The sequence below is a fragment of the Nilaparvata lugens genome, chromosome 4 (genome assembly GCF_014356525.2).
Source record: "Nilaparvata lugens isolate BPH chromosome 4, ASM1435652v1, whole genome shotgun sequence".
Taxonomy (NCBI): domain Eukaryota; kingdom Metazoa; phylum Arthropoda; class Insecta; order Hemiptera; family Delphacidae; genus Nilaparvata; species Nilaparvata lugens.
Window position 1 is genome coordinate 32,531,409 of NC_052507.1, and position 19,550 is coordinate 32,550,958.

The 19,550-nt window shown below is 33.1% G+C and overlaps 1 protein-coding gene and 1 long non-coding RNA gene across 2 annotated transcripts in view; one reads left to right on the forward strand and one right to left on the reverse strand.

Annotated features, from left to right (window-relative positions):
• LOC111061992 overlaps positions 1–19,550 on the reverse strand; it is a 188,735-nt gene that overhangs the window by 26,446 nt on the left and 142,739 nt on the right. The window contains 9 exon segments of the mRNA XM_039427355.1: positions 1,283–1,438; positions 3,532–3,748; positions 4,475–4,667; positions 8,497–8,664; positions 10,132–10,274; positions 11,371–11,488; positions 11,491–11,615; positions 14,210–14,336; positions 15,647–15,819. Of these exon segments, the coding sequence (XP_039283289.1) occupies positions 1,283–1,438; positions 3,532–3,748; positions 4,475–4,667; positions 8,497–8,664; positions 10,132–10,274; positions 11,371–11,488; positions 11,491–11,615; positions 14,210–14,336; positions 15,647–15,819 (1,420 nt within the window).
• Positions 74–10,944, forward strand: LOC120351149. The gene is made up of 3 exons (XR_005571194.1): positions 74–415; positions 4,499–4,632; positions 10,105–10,944. It is a non-coding gene; the product is annotated as an uncharacterized LOC120351149 (long non-coding RNA).

The window sequence follows — 19,550 nt, forward strand, 5'->3', positions numbered from 1 at the left end:
CTACTGTAGTTGAATAATTAGACCTAATTATTGTAGCAGACTCACAACCAAGCTGTTCGATAAAATTTTTGCTAGTATGAACTTCATATACCTTACTGATATTATTCTAACACAATAAAAATTATCGATTATCATGTCGACCGGGGTGACTTTGTCTACCCCGGGGTGACTTTGTCCCACCTCGCGGAAAAATATTCAAATCAGTTTATATCCGATCTCTGTTATCCGAAATCGATGTTCAACATTGATAGCCGTAGCCCTGATCATTATCGAGGTTCTACAATCGATATCTTGTCGAATCTCGATATATTAGTTGAATTATCGACATGGAACCAAACTGCTTGCTTCATCTTGTGATTTCATTGTCGGAAAATTTCCTATTAGAAAACTTATTTCTAAAATACTTATGATATCGGTTAGTACATATTATTTTGGCCTTTTTATTATATTTCAATTGGTATATCTATGATATCCATAGTTGAACTGGTTAGGGTTCTGTTACTAGTTAAATACAACGAGATTACTTTTAGGTTAAACTTGGGGTGACTTTGTCCCAGTATAAAAAATTGTGATTATGCATTATATGATGCAAATACAATTCAAAATATGATAAATATAATGCATTCTACCTAATAAAAAAATATTCACTTTGAGATTAATACGATTTTAATATTCATTTTTAACTGATACTGCAACTGGAACCAACATGCCTCGACGCTAAAAGAGATTTTTAAGCAGCAGGAACTAAAATATTTTTCAAAAAAATAATTTGTGATTTTTTAAGTGGATTTCATTTGCTTTCAATGCCATTATTCATTTTAAAGGTTTATAGTTGGTTTCACTTTGGCTAACTCTTGAAAATGAACTTTTTTCATATACAAAAGACTATTTTTCAAAGTTAGACAAAGTCACCCGTACCCCTGGTTGACATTGTCTCTTAATTTCAAAAAAATATATCTTTGTTGAAATGGAAAAAAATATGACCTTTTTATAATGAAAAATACTCTTCAAACATTGCAGAATACAATAAAAATATTTCAAGAGATTTGTTGCTTAACTCAAGTATTGATTCAAAGCGGTTAAAAATCTCAACTCCCCAAAATTGGGACAAAGTCATACCGGTTTTCTGGTAACCTTTATTTTATTATTACTGTGTTTCAATAATCAGTAGCCCTAGAAAGAGAAGTGATATTGTTTACTATCAGGATAGCTTATATAATGTATAGTATATAATATATTAAACTTGCACCCTCAATAAAAATATACAAGTAAATAAACTGACCTCATCGAAAATGCCCATATGCTTGGGCATCAATGATATGAAGTAGTACAAGGCGGCTGAAGCAGCAGTGTTGGCCACGGCAGGATTCAAATTCATATCGTAGTGCTTGTAATAGCCATCTACTTCAGGCTGCAGATCGTACAAAGCCATGCCTTCCTGTAAAGCATAACTATTATCAACAAACAATAATATTATTACTTGAAAATACAAATACAAACAATTATTATTTGAAAATATTCCTCAGCAATAAATTCAGTTCTTAAAAAAGTGAAACTTTTATGAAACATCAGGGTCGATCTGCAATTTCAGGTTGGTACGGTACAGAACCATCAGACAATGAAAAATTACCACGAAAATATAGAGGTTTTGAATATATTTCTTCTAACTTATCAGTTTGAATTTTCTGAATTTAAATGTTTACTTGGATACTAGGCCCTCTACAGATAAGAATAAACCGGTATATTTGCATTCAATTCAAGAAAATATGTAGTTTAACCATGTTGATTTTCTCCAACTATTATATTTTATGTTTGAATCAAAGAATATAAAAAATACTCTCCAAGGGAAAACAATCGTTTGAAAAAGAAACGTGACTCCACTATTAGGAGAATTGAAAATGATATAGGCCTATTGGCAGAATTAAGTTTCTTAGAACAAGCCGTTCGATTTACCTATATATAAAAACGATATTATTTAATTCTTCAATGTTGTTATCCATCACGAACTGCTTACTATTAAATCAAGTTACTTCTTTGTTATTAGATAGAAAGACTAGCAGTAAATTTTTTTCAATAGATGAATTCATTCACTCAACATTGAGTACAGAAATGGTGAAAAAACTCAAAGTGAATAAATTTATTCATTGAAGAAATTTTACTGATAGACGTTCTATTTAATAACAAAAAAGTAATTTAAAATTATTGATTTTTTTGGTGAATATTGAAGAGACTCAGAGCTTACTTCAGAAATATTTACACTTTAGTCAATTTTAAATGAGAGTCATCTTGATATTATTTCTCGTATATCGTGGAGTGAAACTGCATATTTTAAAAGATTTATTTCAGCCATTGAAACATTCTTTTGGGACACCATTCAATATAAAACACCACTTGGAACCATTGAAACACATTTTGATTGTGGAATCTCGTTCATTTGGATAAAGTATTCCCTTGGCAGACTCTATTAATCCATATCCATAGATTCACACATTTTAAAAAGTCCTCGGTTTACACATTTTATTTCTTTCATTAATTTATTTTATTTCATTCAGAGGCGAGGCGTCCGGTCATCTCTGGATTCGCCGATGACTGGACAGAAATTGATATGTAATGTATATATTATTAAATTGAAAATATTTGAAATAAATACAAAAAAAGGTGAAGAAACCAAAAGAGAAACGTTTCTTTGCGAGAGCGCCATGCTTGAATAAAGTAGACTACAGCAGTTCCATCCATTCAATGTGATTCTCAAAAATATGCGATTCCAGTAATGCTATTTAGCATTGGTTACCACCACTCTTCTGCATCATCACCCTCTCCCCGTAAACAATGGTGAAGTAAACGGTCAAAGACATCGCTATTTTCTGCGATTCCACTGTTCCGCGCCAGTGTTGCAAACCGTACGATAATTATTTTGTTTGCAATTTGTTATTGATAGTTATGATTATTATTTGTTCTATGTCTGGTTTTGAAGCATCTGAATTTAAAAATCTACATTGTGAGAATAATAATTAAGAACTGAAAATTTAGTGAAGTGAACAACTACAAGACCTAACCTATTTCGGACTATGTGTGTAACCTTATCTAAATTTGGCAGAGGAATAGCACAAGGTTACCTTATTTTTTCTCTCCCTGTCATTTTTGATGATGTTCTATGAATTGTTCTATGAATCAATAAAGAATAAAGAATTTCATTTCAATTTTTTAAATTAATTAGTTTCCGAGCTTGAGATTTAGCCAAGTTCTAGACTTTTCAACTCTAGGATTTTGAATAGTAAGCTTATCTTATATTAGATGTATTTCTATACATTATTTATTATTATTATTTCTAAACATTATTATATTTAACTATAATTCTCGATAAATAATCGTCCAAAATGAAACATTATCTTTAAAGTAGGGGAGGGGGTGCAGCTTTCATTCAAACTTTCAACTGAATTGTTCCTGGTGATGACTGAGCCAAAAAGTCATGCCTCGCCCCTGATTTCATTTCATTTGATCGCCTCCATTATCAAGGGTTTGAGAACTTACTTTCCCCAAAACAAGAGGTAGGAATTCCGAGTAGGTGATATGCTGGAGTTCGGCAATAACTATTCTCCTAGCTTCCTGGTAGATGATCTCGTCGACCCAGTGGGGATTGAGCCTGGACAGCGCCCTTGCTATGCGATTGTGCTCGCGAACCCACAACGTATGCAGCGCTGCCAAGCCAACATGCACGTTCACTCTCGAGTCTCCTGATTTGAAGCATCTAAATGAAATAAAAGGATCTCATCAATTGTTATTCTAAAAATGTTTGATTTGTAAGTTTGGTTTAGAGGCCATTAAGTTTTATTCTAATGTTTGAATTTTAAGTTCCGTTTAGAGGTAGGGAAAACTAAAAGAAAAAGTGACAAACTGATGGTTTGAACATGATAAACGTAGGCCTATTATTGTAGTGCTATCTATGACTCAATACTCACTGAACAAGTTAATGATAGAATTGAATTGTATTTTACTATAATATATACATTCAACGTTTATTGACCATCATTTTAATCCTAAATAAAGAATATTTTCATTTTATTTCATTCTCGTTTTTAGTGGAAACTGGGATAATATATAAATTCTAATTCCCTTCTTTATAGTCTCTCTAGCGTTTTCAATAATCGTTTTGTGAATCAACATGTCTTTGTGATTTATTAATGTTATTCTTATATTGAAATGTTGATTTATTAATTTCTAGTTCTGTCTTTCCTATATTCAGCCTTCCTTTAATTTCATCTCCCACCTTATATTTTATGGAAATGAAATAATAAATTTGATTATTCTGATTTTGGTTAGTTGAAGAGCGCTCTTACAGTAGGTATGATATTTTATGGAACAAAGTTCCATATTTAGCTAAAAGTTATTCTTAGCTAATATTATTAGCAACATATTATTTATCATTCACATTTTCAACGTCAAGGTTTAATGGTATCAATGACTAATTTCTTACTTTTGATTGAAACTCTGTCTGCAGTCAGCTGAGTTCTCCTCAGGCGGAAGCAGAGGTCCCCGAGAAGGACCTTGTTGTACTTTCAACTGCCCATCCTTGAATGTTCTCAGCTGATCGGCTTCAATTTGCGAGTTTCCGTAAATCACTGATCCATCCAAGTAAGATGAGGCTCCGTTCATTTGTTCTCTGGTACCTGAATAAACAAAAAATAAAACTTGTTGAGAATTCCATGGAACAATACCAACTTTATTACTGAATACTGATTCTTTAGAGAGGATTTAATATAATAGAATAGGCTACAAATATTAAACAGATTTGAGACCTCAAACGAACTTGGTTTATATGTTGGTGTAAACCATCCAAACTGGTTGACAAAGCTATCAATCTAACAACCTATCAATCTAATAAAGCTAACAATCTGCCAACATTTTATTCACATTAAAATAGTTTAAAAAATCATCCTGAAACATTAGTTAAGCTCTATATAATTCGATTGAAATTGAATTAGTTTATCAATATTGATACTTATTTGATTTTATCAGTTCCGTCAGCATTCATACAAAGACGGTAAACATCAATAACTATATATGAGAATTACTGTCAAGTTCATCACTTTGACTTTTGATCGTGGCAATTAAATACATCTTCATGACTTCATGACTGTACCTGCTACTCATTATTTCAATTAAGCAAAATAAAACAAAAAATCTATTTCAACAAATCTTTCCAATTTTTCTTTCATGTAAACGATAGATGTATTGTAGCCTATTTAAATCCTCTCCAAACTGCACTCTATTTTACATATCTTTTAAATAAAGATAAAAATGATTTATTTAAACAGTACAATAGAAGTTTTATTCTGTAAGCTGATAATTAACTATCCAAGAGTAGATTGATTTCTCCATCAATTGTGATCGAGATTTCTGCATTCCTCCTCAATAACTAAAATACAAGGGACCATCACTATTAGAATCAATTAATCATCTTTAGTGAAAATTAACGGAATCGGATTGAATGAGAAGAATTGACGATATTCATAAGCATAATAATAATAATAATATAATAATAATAATAATAATAATAATAATAATAATAAATTTATTTGTTCATGAAAAACATACAAATAGAGTTGAGCTTATATGAGATATTCTTGTGCATGTTAAAATTTCTCAATATCATACAATAACTACATTTTTGAATATACTTATATACTTAAACAAGGAGGAGACAAATTGAAAACAAGTACCATAATTATATATGTATGGTTAATACAGCTGGAACAAAACAATCACGAATTGAATAAGGAGCAGTGGTAGTAGTCTATTAATTTAGTAGTGGACACCAATTATTATCTTACATTATATCACATAGAAGAAAAATATCACAGATTGAATTACATATCACATATCATTTCTCTTATCTCTAAAGACTTCACAATGTAAAGAAAAACTCTTTTTATCTTCTCCTCTGAAAGATTTGACAACAGTACCATCAACCTGTCCTCATTATTAACTATATTTTGGTAAAATTTACCTAAAAATTGAATTCTATAGAATCTGTACATAAGACAGCGCAACATAAAATGCTCCAGAGTTTCCAACTCTCTGTAATTACATATAGGACAATTCTTGGAAGAGTCTATCCATGTTCCTCTATCTCTGAACAAATATATACCCCTATCCGATGCCAGGCGCAGCTGAGTTAAGATTTTTGTTCTAGCAAAAAGTGATTTAATGTTAAGTTGCTCTCCTAAAGTGAAAGAGGGATTTATTTTCTTATAAAGAGGACAGGTTGCCGACACTAAAGCTGATTGTACGTCTGACTGTCTTAAAAATTCTGAATATTTCTCAGAAATATCTGATAATGAGATTTCGAGTAAATTTTGAAGAGATAATAATATTTGCTATTTCAACTTGGTATCCAGACTTTTCTATGTGACTTCCCACTTGAACCAACCAGTTCCCCAATAAATTAGCTCTACCTTCTTCACTTTCCGCCAACCTAGCCAAGGTATTAATTCAAATATTGGGGTATCTATGGTTAGACATCGAGAGTACTCTTTTTACAAAATGCAAGCTTCTACAAAACACGAAATGCCCGAATTTGAATCTATTCATTTCCAAACGTACCCCCAACTTGGTGAACATTGACTCAGGAAGAAAAGCTTTTTCAAGAAATGTAATTGAGCTTTTTCTAATAATTCAACGTTTTGGAATCCCCATACTTCAGAGCCATACATCAATGCAGGCAGAGCAACAGAATCGTACAGTTTCATTTTACTCTCCCAGACATTTGACTTAGCCTTTCTAAGAATATTAATCACCGACTCCCCCCCCCCCATCGACTTGACCTTCGTCTTAAGTGACCTATCATGTTGTCGAAAATTTCCATCAGCGCTAAAAATTACCCCCAAATACTTGTACTGTCTGACTATTTCAATCTTTCTTCCTCCTAACCAGAATGCCAAATTTTTCTTTAAACCTCGTTTGTGAAAAGGTACTATTTTCGTGTTCTCTATATTCACAGTAAGCTGTTTGAATTTATAATATTCTGAGAGGCATTTAATTTTCTTTCTCAGATCTGACTCGCAATCGGCGACAATTACTATATCATCTGCGAAGAGCAGCATCAATATGTCTTTTTCTCTGTTCATTCTGATGCCACTGAACCCCCTCGCTCTAAAAAAGCTATCAATATCTCTCAAATAGAGGGAGAAGAGAAGCGGGCTGATTGAATCTCCCTGCAAAATGCCCTTTGTGACCGGAATAGGTTCAGATTCTTCCGTCCCATTTTTTTTACTTATTATGGTCGTAGCTGAAATATAAATTCCTCGTATTATTCTTAAGAATTTTGAGCTGACTCCCGCCCTTCCTAAATCATACCATAGGAGCGAATGCGGAACAGAATCGAACGCGGACGCAAAATCAATGTATAAAGCGAATAGTTTTCTTTTTCTCACATGTACCTGGCAATAAATAAGTGTTTGAAGTGTGAAAATATTATCAGAGCAAGTACGACCTTTACGAAAACCATTCTGGCATTCCGGAAAAACCCTGCTACTCTCCGTCCAAATTGTCAGTGAAAAGTTTCCATCATACTTGTGAAAAGTTTCAAGCCACTATTGATCAGAGCTATGCTTCTGTAATTTTTCGGGTCCAATCTATTGTCTTTCTTGTACAGAAAAAAACATTTTTATTTTCGTCCATTCTGAGGGAATTCGCTCTTCACAAAAAATTCTATTGAAAAACAATAATATTCTCTCTAGCCAAACTTCTGGTAGGGCCTTATACAATTCATAACGAATTCCGTCATTTCCTGGAGCTTTCCTATTTTTCGACCTCTCAATTGCTTTAGTTAATTCACTTAAATCGAATCGACTATCCAGATAAGGGTGAAGAGCATCCTGGGAAAAGTAGTTTGCATTTTCCGCCTCTTCGTTTCCATCCTGTCGATATTTATTTTTTAGAAATTTCAGCCAATTTTCTAATGGAATTTTATTATCATTGTGCTGTTTTCCTTTAAAAATTTTTGCTGCTCCCCAGAAATCCCTACTGCTTTTCACCTCAGTAAATTTAATTCTCAATCCATCAAAGTACTGAACTCTCTTCTCATTTAGCAAAACTTTGTGATCTCTTTTCTTTTGCAGATATTCTTCTAAGAAGTCATGAACGAAGTTATGCCTTTTCGCTTTCCTATAAAGAGCACGCAATCTTCTTTTACTCTCGTTACAATGCCTGTCATACCATGGTTTATTTTTAAATTGGAAATTATTACAGTTTAATTTTACCATATCACTACTTTCAGCTGCTGTATACATTGCTCCTGTAACCGTCCCGAACATAGTATCCACATTCAATCCATCCCACTCTATTCATAAGGAATGCTGACAGAAGTGGATCTCACTACAAAGGGTAAATAAAACCAAAAAAGTGATTTCATGCCATGGACAAGTTGCATTCCTCCAATTCAACACGAATCATAAGAGTCACTGGATTCATGTAATAAGAAAGTTTTTGACTGACCTAGGGTGCAGCCCGTCCTTGGGGCGGAGGCTGACCGTGCATAGTCTTGGCAACGAATGTGAGATGGGCCGTGCACGGGGTCACCGTCTGGCAGGCGGATCGGGAAGCATTCCGGGTGGAAGTCACTGAACTCCACGCCGCAGCACTTCAGTCTCTCGCCCTTGTATCCTTCACAAACCACAAACACAAAATACATGACTCGTCACTGATTTATTAAAGTTAAACATCACTTCTTGATCATCAATTTATAATTTCCATCTAGCTCTTAACCCTGTGTTACTAACCAAGTGAACGTGATATTTTTGAGCTCAAAATTTATGTGTTTTTATAGATTTTTTTTGTGAATTTGAAGTTTGTTTTATGTTTTTACGAAAGTTTTATTATTAATCTATCTAAATTTAAAATTGTTTGTTTTATTCTGATTTGTATATTCAGATTGATGATTTAGTATATAAATTTAAATGGACATGACCTACATAATATTTGGATAATTTAAGACAAAATTAGGAAATTGAAGAAGTTTTGGGCAATAGCCTGTTTTTCTTTTCCGACTACTGTATTGTTTACTCAATCCAATAAATAAATAAACCCTGTTGTCAATATTTGCAGTAGCAGAAGTCTTCAGGGTGATTTACAGCATTCAATTTGGAGTTTCGTCTAATAATAATTATTCATCAATTAGAATTCGAATAAATGCAATTTTTTATTAATTTCTATCAATTTATGATAACCCACGATTAACTATCCACAAGTTTCACAATACAAGTCAAAAGAGATCTTTATCCGGAAAGCCTTTTCAAAGTTCGTTTTTCTGGAAAAAAATTAAGTGGGTTTCAAAATTTTGCTGAATATAATAAATAAATAAATAAGCTTTATTTGTCATAAGGGCCATGCCCCATACAAAGAGTTGCACACTAACAATACATAAATTACAATTACAAAATCAACACAATTGATAAACTCCTCTTCGACTTTTGGATAACACTGATATTGAAATGAAATGGTTTGATGTAGACTCCTTAAAAATAACAGGAACACAGATTTAAAGCTATTAAAATATCATTGATTGTAAATGGGGGAGTAATTTTACATGTTACCGTGAGATAAAAATCTACTAGTAAAATAATAGACGATCTTACAGATATTCAATATTGACTAGACTTACAACAAACGAAAAAAACGATAACCTGCTTCTCAAAAGCACCAACAACATTTACTACCAATTTATAAACAACCTGTGAAACAACTTTTCAGATCCAACAATATTTGTGATTATTAATGAACAATTACAATGATATAAAAAAAACATCCCGTAGTCTCTAAGATGTAATTTCGCACGTTATCGCATATATTTGTAAATATAAGGAGAACTTGGAATAGTGGAATAATAAATAATTTCAAAGAGAATTTAATGCTCTACAAACCTAAGATAAGCATCAGTTTCAATGATGCATTGTTGGAGAGTTATAAGCCCTGAAGAGCAAAACATTGGATAAAAACCTGTTATTTTAACAATTACACACCTATTCATAGATTAATTGAATCATCCTTGTGAACTATGTACCATCCAATGTGATATATTCATTCCAATAATTTGTTTATTGTTAGGTTGAACAGTGATGAGTGTAAATTTACCAGTCATTTGAGGCGTCAATGAGATGTCATGAGCAATGAACTGCGCCCACACGGCTGACAGAACAACCAGATGCGAGTGAGGAATGTCCGAGTGACTGTGCACTATCAACGACACCTCTCTGGCACTTGGCAGTCTGCCTGAACTGTAAAAACAAATGACTATTGAAGTTTTGCTGTTAAGAACACAGAAATTCGATTAATTGTACAGGTTTTACAACCTATAAACGGTAAAGTGAATGTGATTGGAAGCTTAGCTTCTATTATATCTAAGCGTTTCTGTTCATAAAAATGTCCTCCAGCTTACTAAATTTTGCTAAATAAAGCTAAAAATTGTCATTTAACGTTGGAAAATATACCATTGAAATCAAGAGTAATTTTCAAAAAGATACTACACGATATAATATTTCAAGAGGAATGATAATTATTTGATATTTACCAACGAAATAAGTGTTCTTTTCCGTCTATCAGTTCAGAATTATTAACATCTCTCTTGATATTTGAATATGTATTCTAAGAGTGCATGAAAAAGTGATAAAAGTCCACAAAGAACCCCATCTTTCCACTAATAGAGTGATTAAATATGAATATTGGAAAAGTCTTTTCTATACATGTTAATATGTCTTGTCTCCTAAACACAATTTATCATATTAGAGAGGATGAAAGCCTTAGACAGATTATTCACTTTTGAGTGCCTATGTCTCTAACAAAACTTATTCATCCGGATAACTTTTATTTACGTAATAACTTTTAGCATTGCGTATATGCATCCAAAAAGTGTACTTGGATGATACGCTTCTAAAGGTATATCCACAGGTAGCGCAGCGTAGCTAGAAATACGTCTTAAGAAGATTAATCAGTCAGTTCATTTCACACCAGCGCAGCGTAAATTAAAATTAGGAGATAGGACGGACAAGTCTTCCGAAGACGCATTCTAGCCACGCCAAGCTAGGTGTGAAGATACCTTAACAATCTTTCATGAGTACGGCCCTAAAGTATGTTACGAATTTGTATCATGATTCATGATTACTACTCAAACTGTGCCAAATTATCAAATAAAAAAGTTCAAAGTTCAAAAAAACTACTAGGACTAACGGCTTGAGTTAACAGTTAAAGTTGGAACATAAAAGTCCTATACCATGGGATATCCTCTTATTCTATCTTTTCTCAATGATTCCATTCTATTGTATGTATTTATTCTATAGAGTTATTTTCTATGAACATAGTTTAATTGCTACTGACAACTGTGGCGTGCCTCTAGGCAGACTGATGCCATCGGCGTAGTCAGGCGGCATTCGGCGCAGATATCGGGTGGCCGCCTGACCCCACTGCGGGTTCTGTACGTTGTTGCAGTGGCCGACATCGAGCGGTACTTGTGTGCCTCGCATGGGAACTCCATCTGCTCGGGGCATGACCGCGCCAGGCTCGTCGAGCTGATGTCCATTTCCGGCAAACCCAAGTGCACTTGCTCCTTTGTCAAACCAAGTCTACAAAATACAATACACAAAAAATATTGAAAACCCATTTGGAATCCAATCCATAAGTAGTTTTATAAATCCATAGTTCAGTGTGGTTGGAAATAAATAAGATTTGTCCAAATATACAGAACTGTGAACAAAAAACGCCTAAACTAATCACCACAAGACAAAAAACACAGGACAAACTGTTCAATTTGAAAAATGCACTTATTTATTATAATTGGGAACATTTTATAAATGAAAATAGTGATTGCTCAGCAGATATAGTCTTTGAAAGGTTCTTTCATATTATCTTGAATAAATTTGAAGATAATATTCCCCAGCACAAATGTAAAGTTAATCCAAAGGTACGTAATGTTAAGAAGCATAGTAACGGAAACGCCTGGTATACTTCTCAACTAACTAATCGAAGAGTGCATTAAATTTTCACTTGGATATCCACAGATTAAACAGAACGGATGAGTTGAAGTCTAATTACTTGAGAGCCAGAAAAAATTATAAGTATGCTGTGAACGAGGCTAAGAAAGAGGACAAACTCCGTTGTATTGATTCATCCAATAAAAAATGTAAAGGAGCTTGGACTATAATCAAATTAGTGGCCAAAAGCAAACAAACTTTTGTGGAAGAACTTTTGACCATGCACGGTGTTAATCGTCCACTTGGGGATGATTTTCATTTTACAGAGCGGAGGTCACACAGGAAATGGTATTGGATGTAGTTAACAATGTGAAGCCGTCTGACAGTGTGGACATCTATGATTTTTCTAGCAATATGCTGAAAAATATAATTAGCTGTATAGTTTTACCTCTCACTTATTGTATAAATAAATGTTTGACTGAGGGTTCATTACCGGAGGTACTCAAATTATCTAGAGTAGTGCCCATTTATAAGAAAGGAGAGAGAGATTGCCCTGCTGGCTATCGTCCAATATCTCTGACACCAATTCCATCCAAAGTTTTAGAGTCTGTTATACATTACCAGGTGTGTGATTACTTGAAGAAACATGAAATTTTATCTGATGACCAATTTGGATTTCGAAAGAGCAAATCAACAGTTCACACTATTGATTCAATGATTAATCAAATTTACTAAATTATCTTGTGATTTTTATCAGATATGGACTTATTATTTTAGATTATCCTATTTTAATGTTACCTTATAGCCTAATTATGTAAATTTAGATAGGGTCATTTTTTAACCCATTATTAAGTGACCTCACTTTATATCTATATATAGATGTATGTGTGTTTAATATTGAATTTGAAATCAAATCAGTTGTGTGTTGAATTAGAATTAGAATATGACGTTGTCTGTAACTATGATCAGTTAAATGGCAATCAAATTATATTTATTCATTTATAAGTTACCATCAGGTACTAGAATCACTAGTACCCTAGTAATCCCTTTTATTGTATTTTACGACACGCTTTATAACCCTATTAAATAAATCAAATTTTTTTACTTTTGGCCCTGCCCATGAACTCAACTAATGTTTGTAAAAAATCCAAGGAAATCAGTGATCATCATTGAAATGATATGGAAAAGTGATAAGAGAGAGATTAGATTAGATTAGATTTATTTATTGATTTATGTTACAATATTTACTGGCTTATGCACTAATTTACATTAAATGACGATAATGCTAGTTATTCAACGAATTTCACAAAGTATAAATACGGTAATTAATCAATGAGAATAAAGATAGAATGCAATTAGAATAACGATAATATAATAATGTGGTGTAACTTCATTAATCGGCGGTGTTTCATCAAATAATTGTTTCAACAAATAAACCCATTAACACACGACCGGGAGAGAGAGAGAGAGAGAGCAATCAAATTCCCTCACACATTTACTATCTAGTCGAACCACCTTTCAATGTAAAATTTGCAATTGTTTATTTATTACAAAACTCCTCAGTGTGAATCATTTGTTAAATTAGTATATTACGTTAACTCAAAGTGTTAACATACTAATTCCAATTTAGACTGGGACCGGATTGAACGCCTTTCAGTGGCTTTACAAATTTGTAACCAATCAGAACGTTTGTAGATTCGTTCAAAGTTGTAACTTTGTTACAACCAAGTTGTAACTAATAATAATTGGCTAACTTGTGGGAATAAATATCTGTATAGAACGAAATTGTTGTTTATCAAAGTTTTATAATTTCCAACAAACATGATGACTCATATAGTTCTCCTGCCATCCTGAGAATTGAAGTTAGCCGGCTAACAATCTTAACTAACGATTGCTATAGACATTATGATTGTTTTATACTAATCATTCTACGTCTTTGTTAGTATTTTGTTTAGTATTTCCTAATAAGGTAATACTTTCACACTACAATTCTTCTCTTATCAACCAATAATTTTCATTTCTAATCTATCTAGGTAACATAAGAGAGATACAGTATTGAGATATAAGATAAATATGAGTAATATATAAAATTGGGTTACTCGAAATTGATTGATGCAATTATTTTCAGCCAATAAAACGAAGAATATTTGTATAGACAAAATAGAATAAGTTAATTAGTTCAAAAAGAGGATTAGATTGTCTTGACTATAAAATGGATTCGATAAATTCGTTATTTGTTAACTTACGCTTGAGTCATGTACTTGGTGGTCTCTTCGGCCAGAAGAGCTGCCTGCGTCAAGTTCTTGTGATCGTTGCGGAGGGAATGTGAGGCTGCCATGAACCAGGCAGGGGTTCCTGGAACCTGCTTCACCCCTACAAAAAATTACTATCATTAGAACAATTTTTTACGTACATCCCATTTTTATTACTCTTATAAAACTTAATAACCACGCACCTCACCCCTCAAAACCAATTCTATAACTTATTAAAAGATCAAGAAAATTAAAGATCAATATTTCAAGGTAAAGTATATTTTTATTTCATTTCAAACTTACGAGCTCCAGTAATTGAACTATACATATTCAAACCAATCTTTTTAGATTTTTAGTAATGAAGTTTCCTAATATATTCGAACAACACATCTGGTACTCAAAATCTGAGATCAGTTCACTAAACAGTGAAGTTTCAAGTGAAAATTTAGATTGTATTTACAGTTAGAAACGTGCAACATCAATTTTATTTCTATTATTCAAGATATTTGAATTGGCTTATTAATGAATCAAAGTATGCTAAAGGTAATTGGAATTGTAGATACTGGCGCTGCTTAATGAGTTCTTTGCACGTTAACATAGAACGTTTCTAATTTCCACCATAAAAATAGTAATTAAATACCCATACCGTAGTTAAGGTTTATTGTGAGACTTTGTCGGAGATAGCACCTGGGAAAACCCATAGTAACCTTATAGCAGTAATTATCTTTAGACTATGTATTCGAAAAGCTCCATTTTATTTGTTTGTATTGATATTGAAACACAAGTGCATTTATCATTTCAATCTAATAAGGATATGGCATTGGAATGTTATCCTAATAAGAAATTATAAAATATTCTTATCTGTTCTATAAATAATATGTGTAATTATAATCTGTGTCATGGCGTCATCCAGGTCAAAAATAAACCTTTTCAACAAAACTAAAACAAGTAAACCTAGGTGCCTTTTAACATAAGTTAATTAAAAGTAATTTTCAGTAACAGTAAAATGTAAGATTAGTAAAGATAATATGTCATTTGTGTTGCTCATTGAAAATTTTTTCTCAGTTTCTTCTCACATAGTATATTTTCTTCCAACTCAATAAAAGATACTATTGAAGCTGGTATTAGAGACGGTTCTGCATTTTATCATTCATAATAATATTTATATACATTTAGAGCAATACATCGATGATTCTTATAAAATTGTGGGATAATATACTGGTTCTGATATAGATGTATCAATATCCTTATTAGTTGGGTATCTAATTTGACAGGTGTAGATCATTTTAATAAAATAGCCTACAACAAACAATTAACTTGGTAGGATGTTTCAGTCTGTTGGAATTATCAAATAGGTAAATATAAAAAATTGCTTCTTATGATCAATGATGTTATGTTAAATTATTATGAATCATAATGTTAAATGATCACCTTTCCTATGAATCTCAGGCTCGAGCCTTTGTATCCTGTGGTGCATTGCATTGTGTGCCTGTGCTATAAATGCTGACAGTTCTTCGTGAGCAATGTGAGGCATGGCTATTGCTGCTGATACAGTTGTCACTCTGGTCAGACATGATAATGTGAAGACGATTGCTACGAAAAACCTGCAACACAGAATAATCCTAGATGAGAAAAATTTAAGCATTCGCATCAAGAATAATATATATTCATCTATCTTCATGATCAATTATCTAAATAATTACGATGCTGTTGCTGGAATAAACAGAGTTAATCCAGAAAATAGTTATGAGAGAAAATGTAGGCTAAGCAATTACATCAAGAATCTATTTCATTCATTTGTATAGTAAATTATCGAGAACATTACTGTTGACGATTTTTACTTAGAAAAAATATTTGTATGATATATTTTTTAGCAGTTGCATTCATAGAAAAATCGATTAGTTTTGTTGAAATAAATTCAAGTTCAAGTAATAAGTTTTGTTGAGCAGCTTCTTAGAATGTTACTATTGATCAAAAATACAAAATTACCGTTAAGAATATATAGAAATTTGAAAATTGAAATATTTAACTTAGTCAGATTTGATAGCATTTTTAAAAAGTGAATTGGTCTAGTTATATTAGTGTATGATCTGAAAAGTAAACTACAAAATTATGGTAAATAAAGTCTCTAAATATTCAGACATTAAATATCTAAGCCAACAAAGAATTCTTGTTTTAAAACCCTTCACTGCATAGTGATTCATATATGAATCAGTTTCTATTTAGTGCTGTGTAAATGGACAAAATATTTCTAATATTGCATGGTGTTTCTTATATGAATCAGATTCAAACATCTGATATAGTTCAACATTCTACAGATAGAGAGCAGCACATTCCTAAAATACTCTTTCATAGCCATCATAATCTCATGCGACTGAGAAGTGAATATCCAATTTGTATTTTTAGTAGTATACCGTCCACCACAAGATACAAATTTCTACAAATTTATTGAAATTTTGGATCAATTATTGAATCAAATTGGAAGTTTGGATGTACCTATATTGATATGTGGAGATATGAATATTGATGGCAAGATAGATTCCGTATTTAGGAGATGTTTTTTTGATGTGTTAGAATCACACAAATTGTTGAATGTTGTAAAGTTGAACACTCGAGTAACTCCAAATGTATCAACACAAATTGATTACATACTGACAAGTGAGAACATACAACATGTACAAAGCGGCTGTATTGACACACCATTTTCTGATCATAGATGGCTATATATAGATATAGATATGCATGTTGATATGAAGTCAGACTTAAAAATAGAAAAGAATAGAATTACAAAACTAGGTATGGACGAATTTTTTGGAAGGCTTGGCATGATAAAATGGATGGACATGGACGTGGAAAAGTGTTGTGACGAATTGTTCAATGAATTTTATGACAATTATAGATACTGTTTTGAAATATGTTTCCCAAAAAAGATCTATAAGATTAATAACAAATCTGAATTGAGTTGGATTGACAATGACATTATATTGTCAAGAGATAAATTGAAACAATTATACTGGAGGACTAGGCAATTTAATGATGAGAGAGCAAAGTTGGAGTATGCAAATGCAAAGAGACAGCACTCGCAGTTGATTTCTGGTAACAGGAGGGTGTTTTATAGAAATAAAATAATAAAGGCAAGAAATGTTAGTAAGAAGTCATGGAGAATTGTTCACAGCTTGACAAAGAATACTTTCATCCATGATAACATGAAGTTAAAGATAGAGGAGGAGCTGGTTAGTGATCCCTTTAAGATTGCACAAGAGTTTGATAAATATTTCTGTGAGGAAGTAAAGAGCCTTGTTGGTGATGGATTACCCAATCATGACATCATAGAGGATGATTGTGAGACAAGGGATGGTTGTTATTTTCACTTGAGATCAACTTGTGCTGATGAAGTGATAGAAATAATTGATAGAGTGTGCAATAAGCCAAGTGCTGGAGTTGACAATATTCCATGTAGACTAGTTAAAGCCTCAGCGCATATTATAGCTGAACCACTGTCATTGATAATTAATAAGACATTTGAGGAAGGTAAATTTCCAGACGCTATCAAAACTTCTAAGCTTATACCAATATATAAAAAGAATGAAAAAGATCTAGTAAGCAACTATAGACCTGTAGCTGTTCAATCGGTCTATTCCAAAGTTTTTGAAGTTGCTTTTCTGGACAGATTGATTCCGTATTTGGAGCAACACAGATTGATAATCTGTAGACAATTTGGTTTCAGGAAGAAAAAAACCACAGCTGATGCGATTTTTGCCTTGTTAACTGCAGTGTATGACAAAGTAGATTCTACTGATGAGGTATACACAATATTCTATGATTTGACTAAGGCATTTGATTGTGTTCACCACGAAATTTTGAAGCTAAAACTCATCAAATATGGAATCACAGGAAAACCTTTGGATTGGATAATGACATATTTGAAAAACCGTCAACAAGTGGTCAATGTAAGTCAAATGGGAAATGATAATGTTATTCGACATATTAGATCACAAGTACAACAGGATGTTAACATAGGAGTACCTCAAGGCTCCAATATGGGCCGTCTTGTTTCTGCTTTTTGTAAACGATCTCCCCACTTCTGTGCAAGAGGGGGAGATTTGGATGTTTGCAGATGATGTGTGTCACCTCTTAATAGACAAGAATGCTTCTGAAGCAATTAAAAAACGCAGAATGGTCTAAATGAGATGAGTGGTGCACAGAAAATAAGCTGGTTCTTAACCAAAAGAAAACATGTGTGTTGCAATTCCATAATGTTAAGAAACAAGACTTTAGGCCACTATTGCGAATTGGTGATCAACACCTACAACTGAATAAAAATGTCAAATATTTAGGAGTACACATTGCTGACAACCTACGATGGGAAGATCACATAAATAATGTTGTCAAGAGACTCAATGTAGTGTGTTGCCTTGCTCGCTGTCTGCAGAAAATAGTGGACGCAGAAGTATTAATTAAAGTTTATCATGGATGCTTCCACAGTGTATTAAATTATGGTATCGTATTCTGGGGAAATTGCTCAGAAGCGAAAAGATTATTCTTATTACAAAAAAGAATATTAAGAATTATAAGTGGTGCACACTACATCGAACATTGTAGACCGATATTCAAGAGATTGCATGTGTTAACATTAACTAATGTATACATATTGGAGTTAGCGACTACAATATTGAAATATCCAGAATATTTTGAAAGGAACTCCAGCATTCATCATCACAATACAAGACAGAGAGACAATATCCACATCGACAGGCAAAGAACAACACTAGCCTTGACTAGTGTTAAGGTGCGTACAGACTTTCGCTCTGCTCCGCAACCGAACGTCACTCCAGCAGAGCGATTGATGATCGACCGGGGAGCAACAATGGTTCGACCGGGGAACGCGAGAAGATCTAACATCTTCCGTAACGTTCATGATGGGTGCGTGGGCGGCGCAACTGTAGTTCGATGGAGGAACGAGGGCGGTACGAGGGCGGTACGAGGGAGGAGCGTGCTCGGTGCGGGTTGGAAGAGCGTATATGTGTACGCAGCTTTAGAAACGTGGCAAGCAGGGTGTACAACAAGTTTCCCTTGGAAATACGGAAGTACAGAGATCCTGTGAGCTTCAGAAGATCCTTGAAGACCCATTTACTCAGAAAGAGTTATTATTCCATGAAGGAGTTCTGGGAGGACGTCTGACAACCAGAGAACAGACTAAAATGACGACCACGGCTGTAAAGGCTTCCAGTGGGATCACTTCAAGTATACAAGTAAGTAAGTATGTTTCCATGACTTGTAATCTATATATATAAAAGCGAAATGGCACTCACTCACTCACTCACTCGCAGAACTA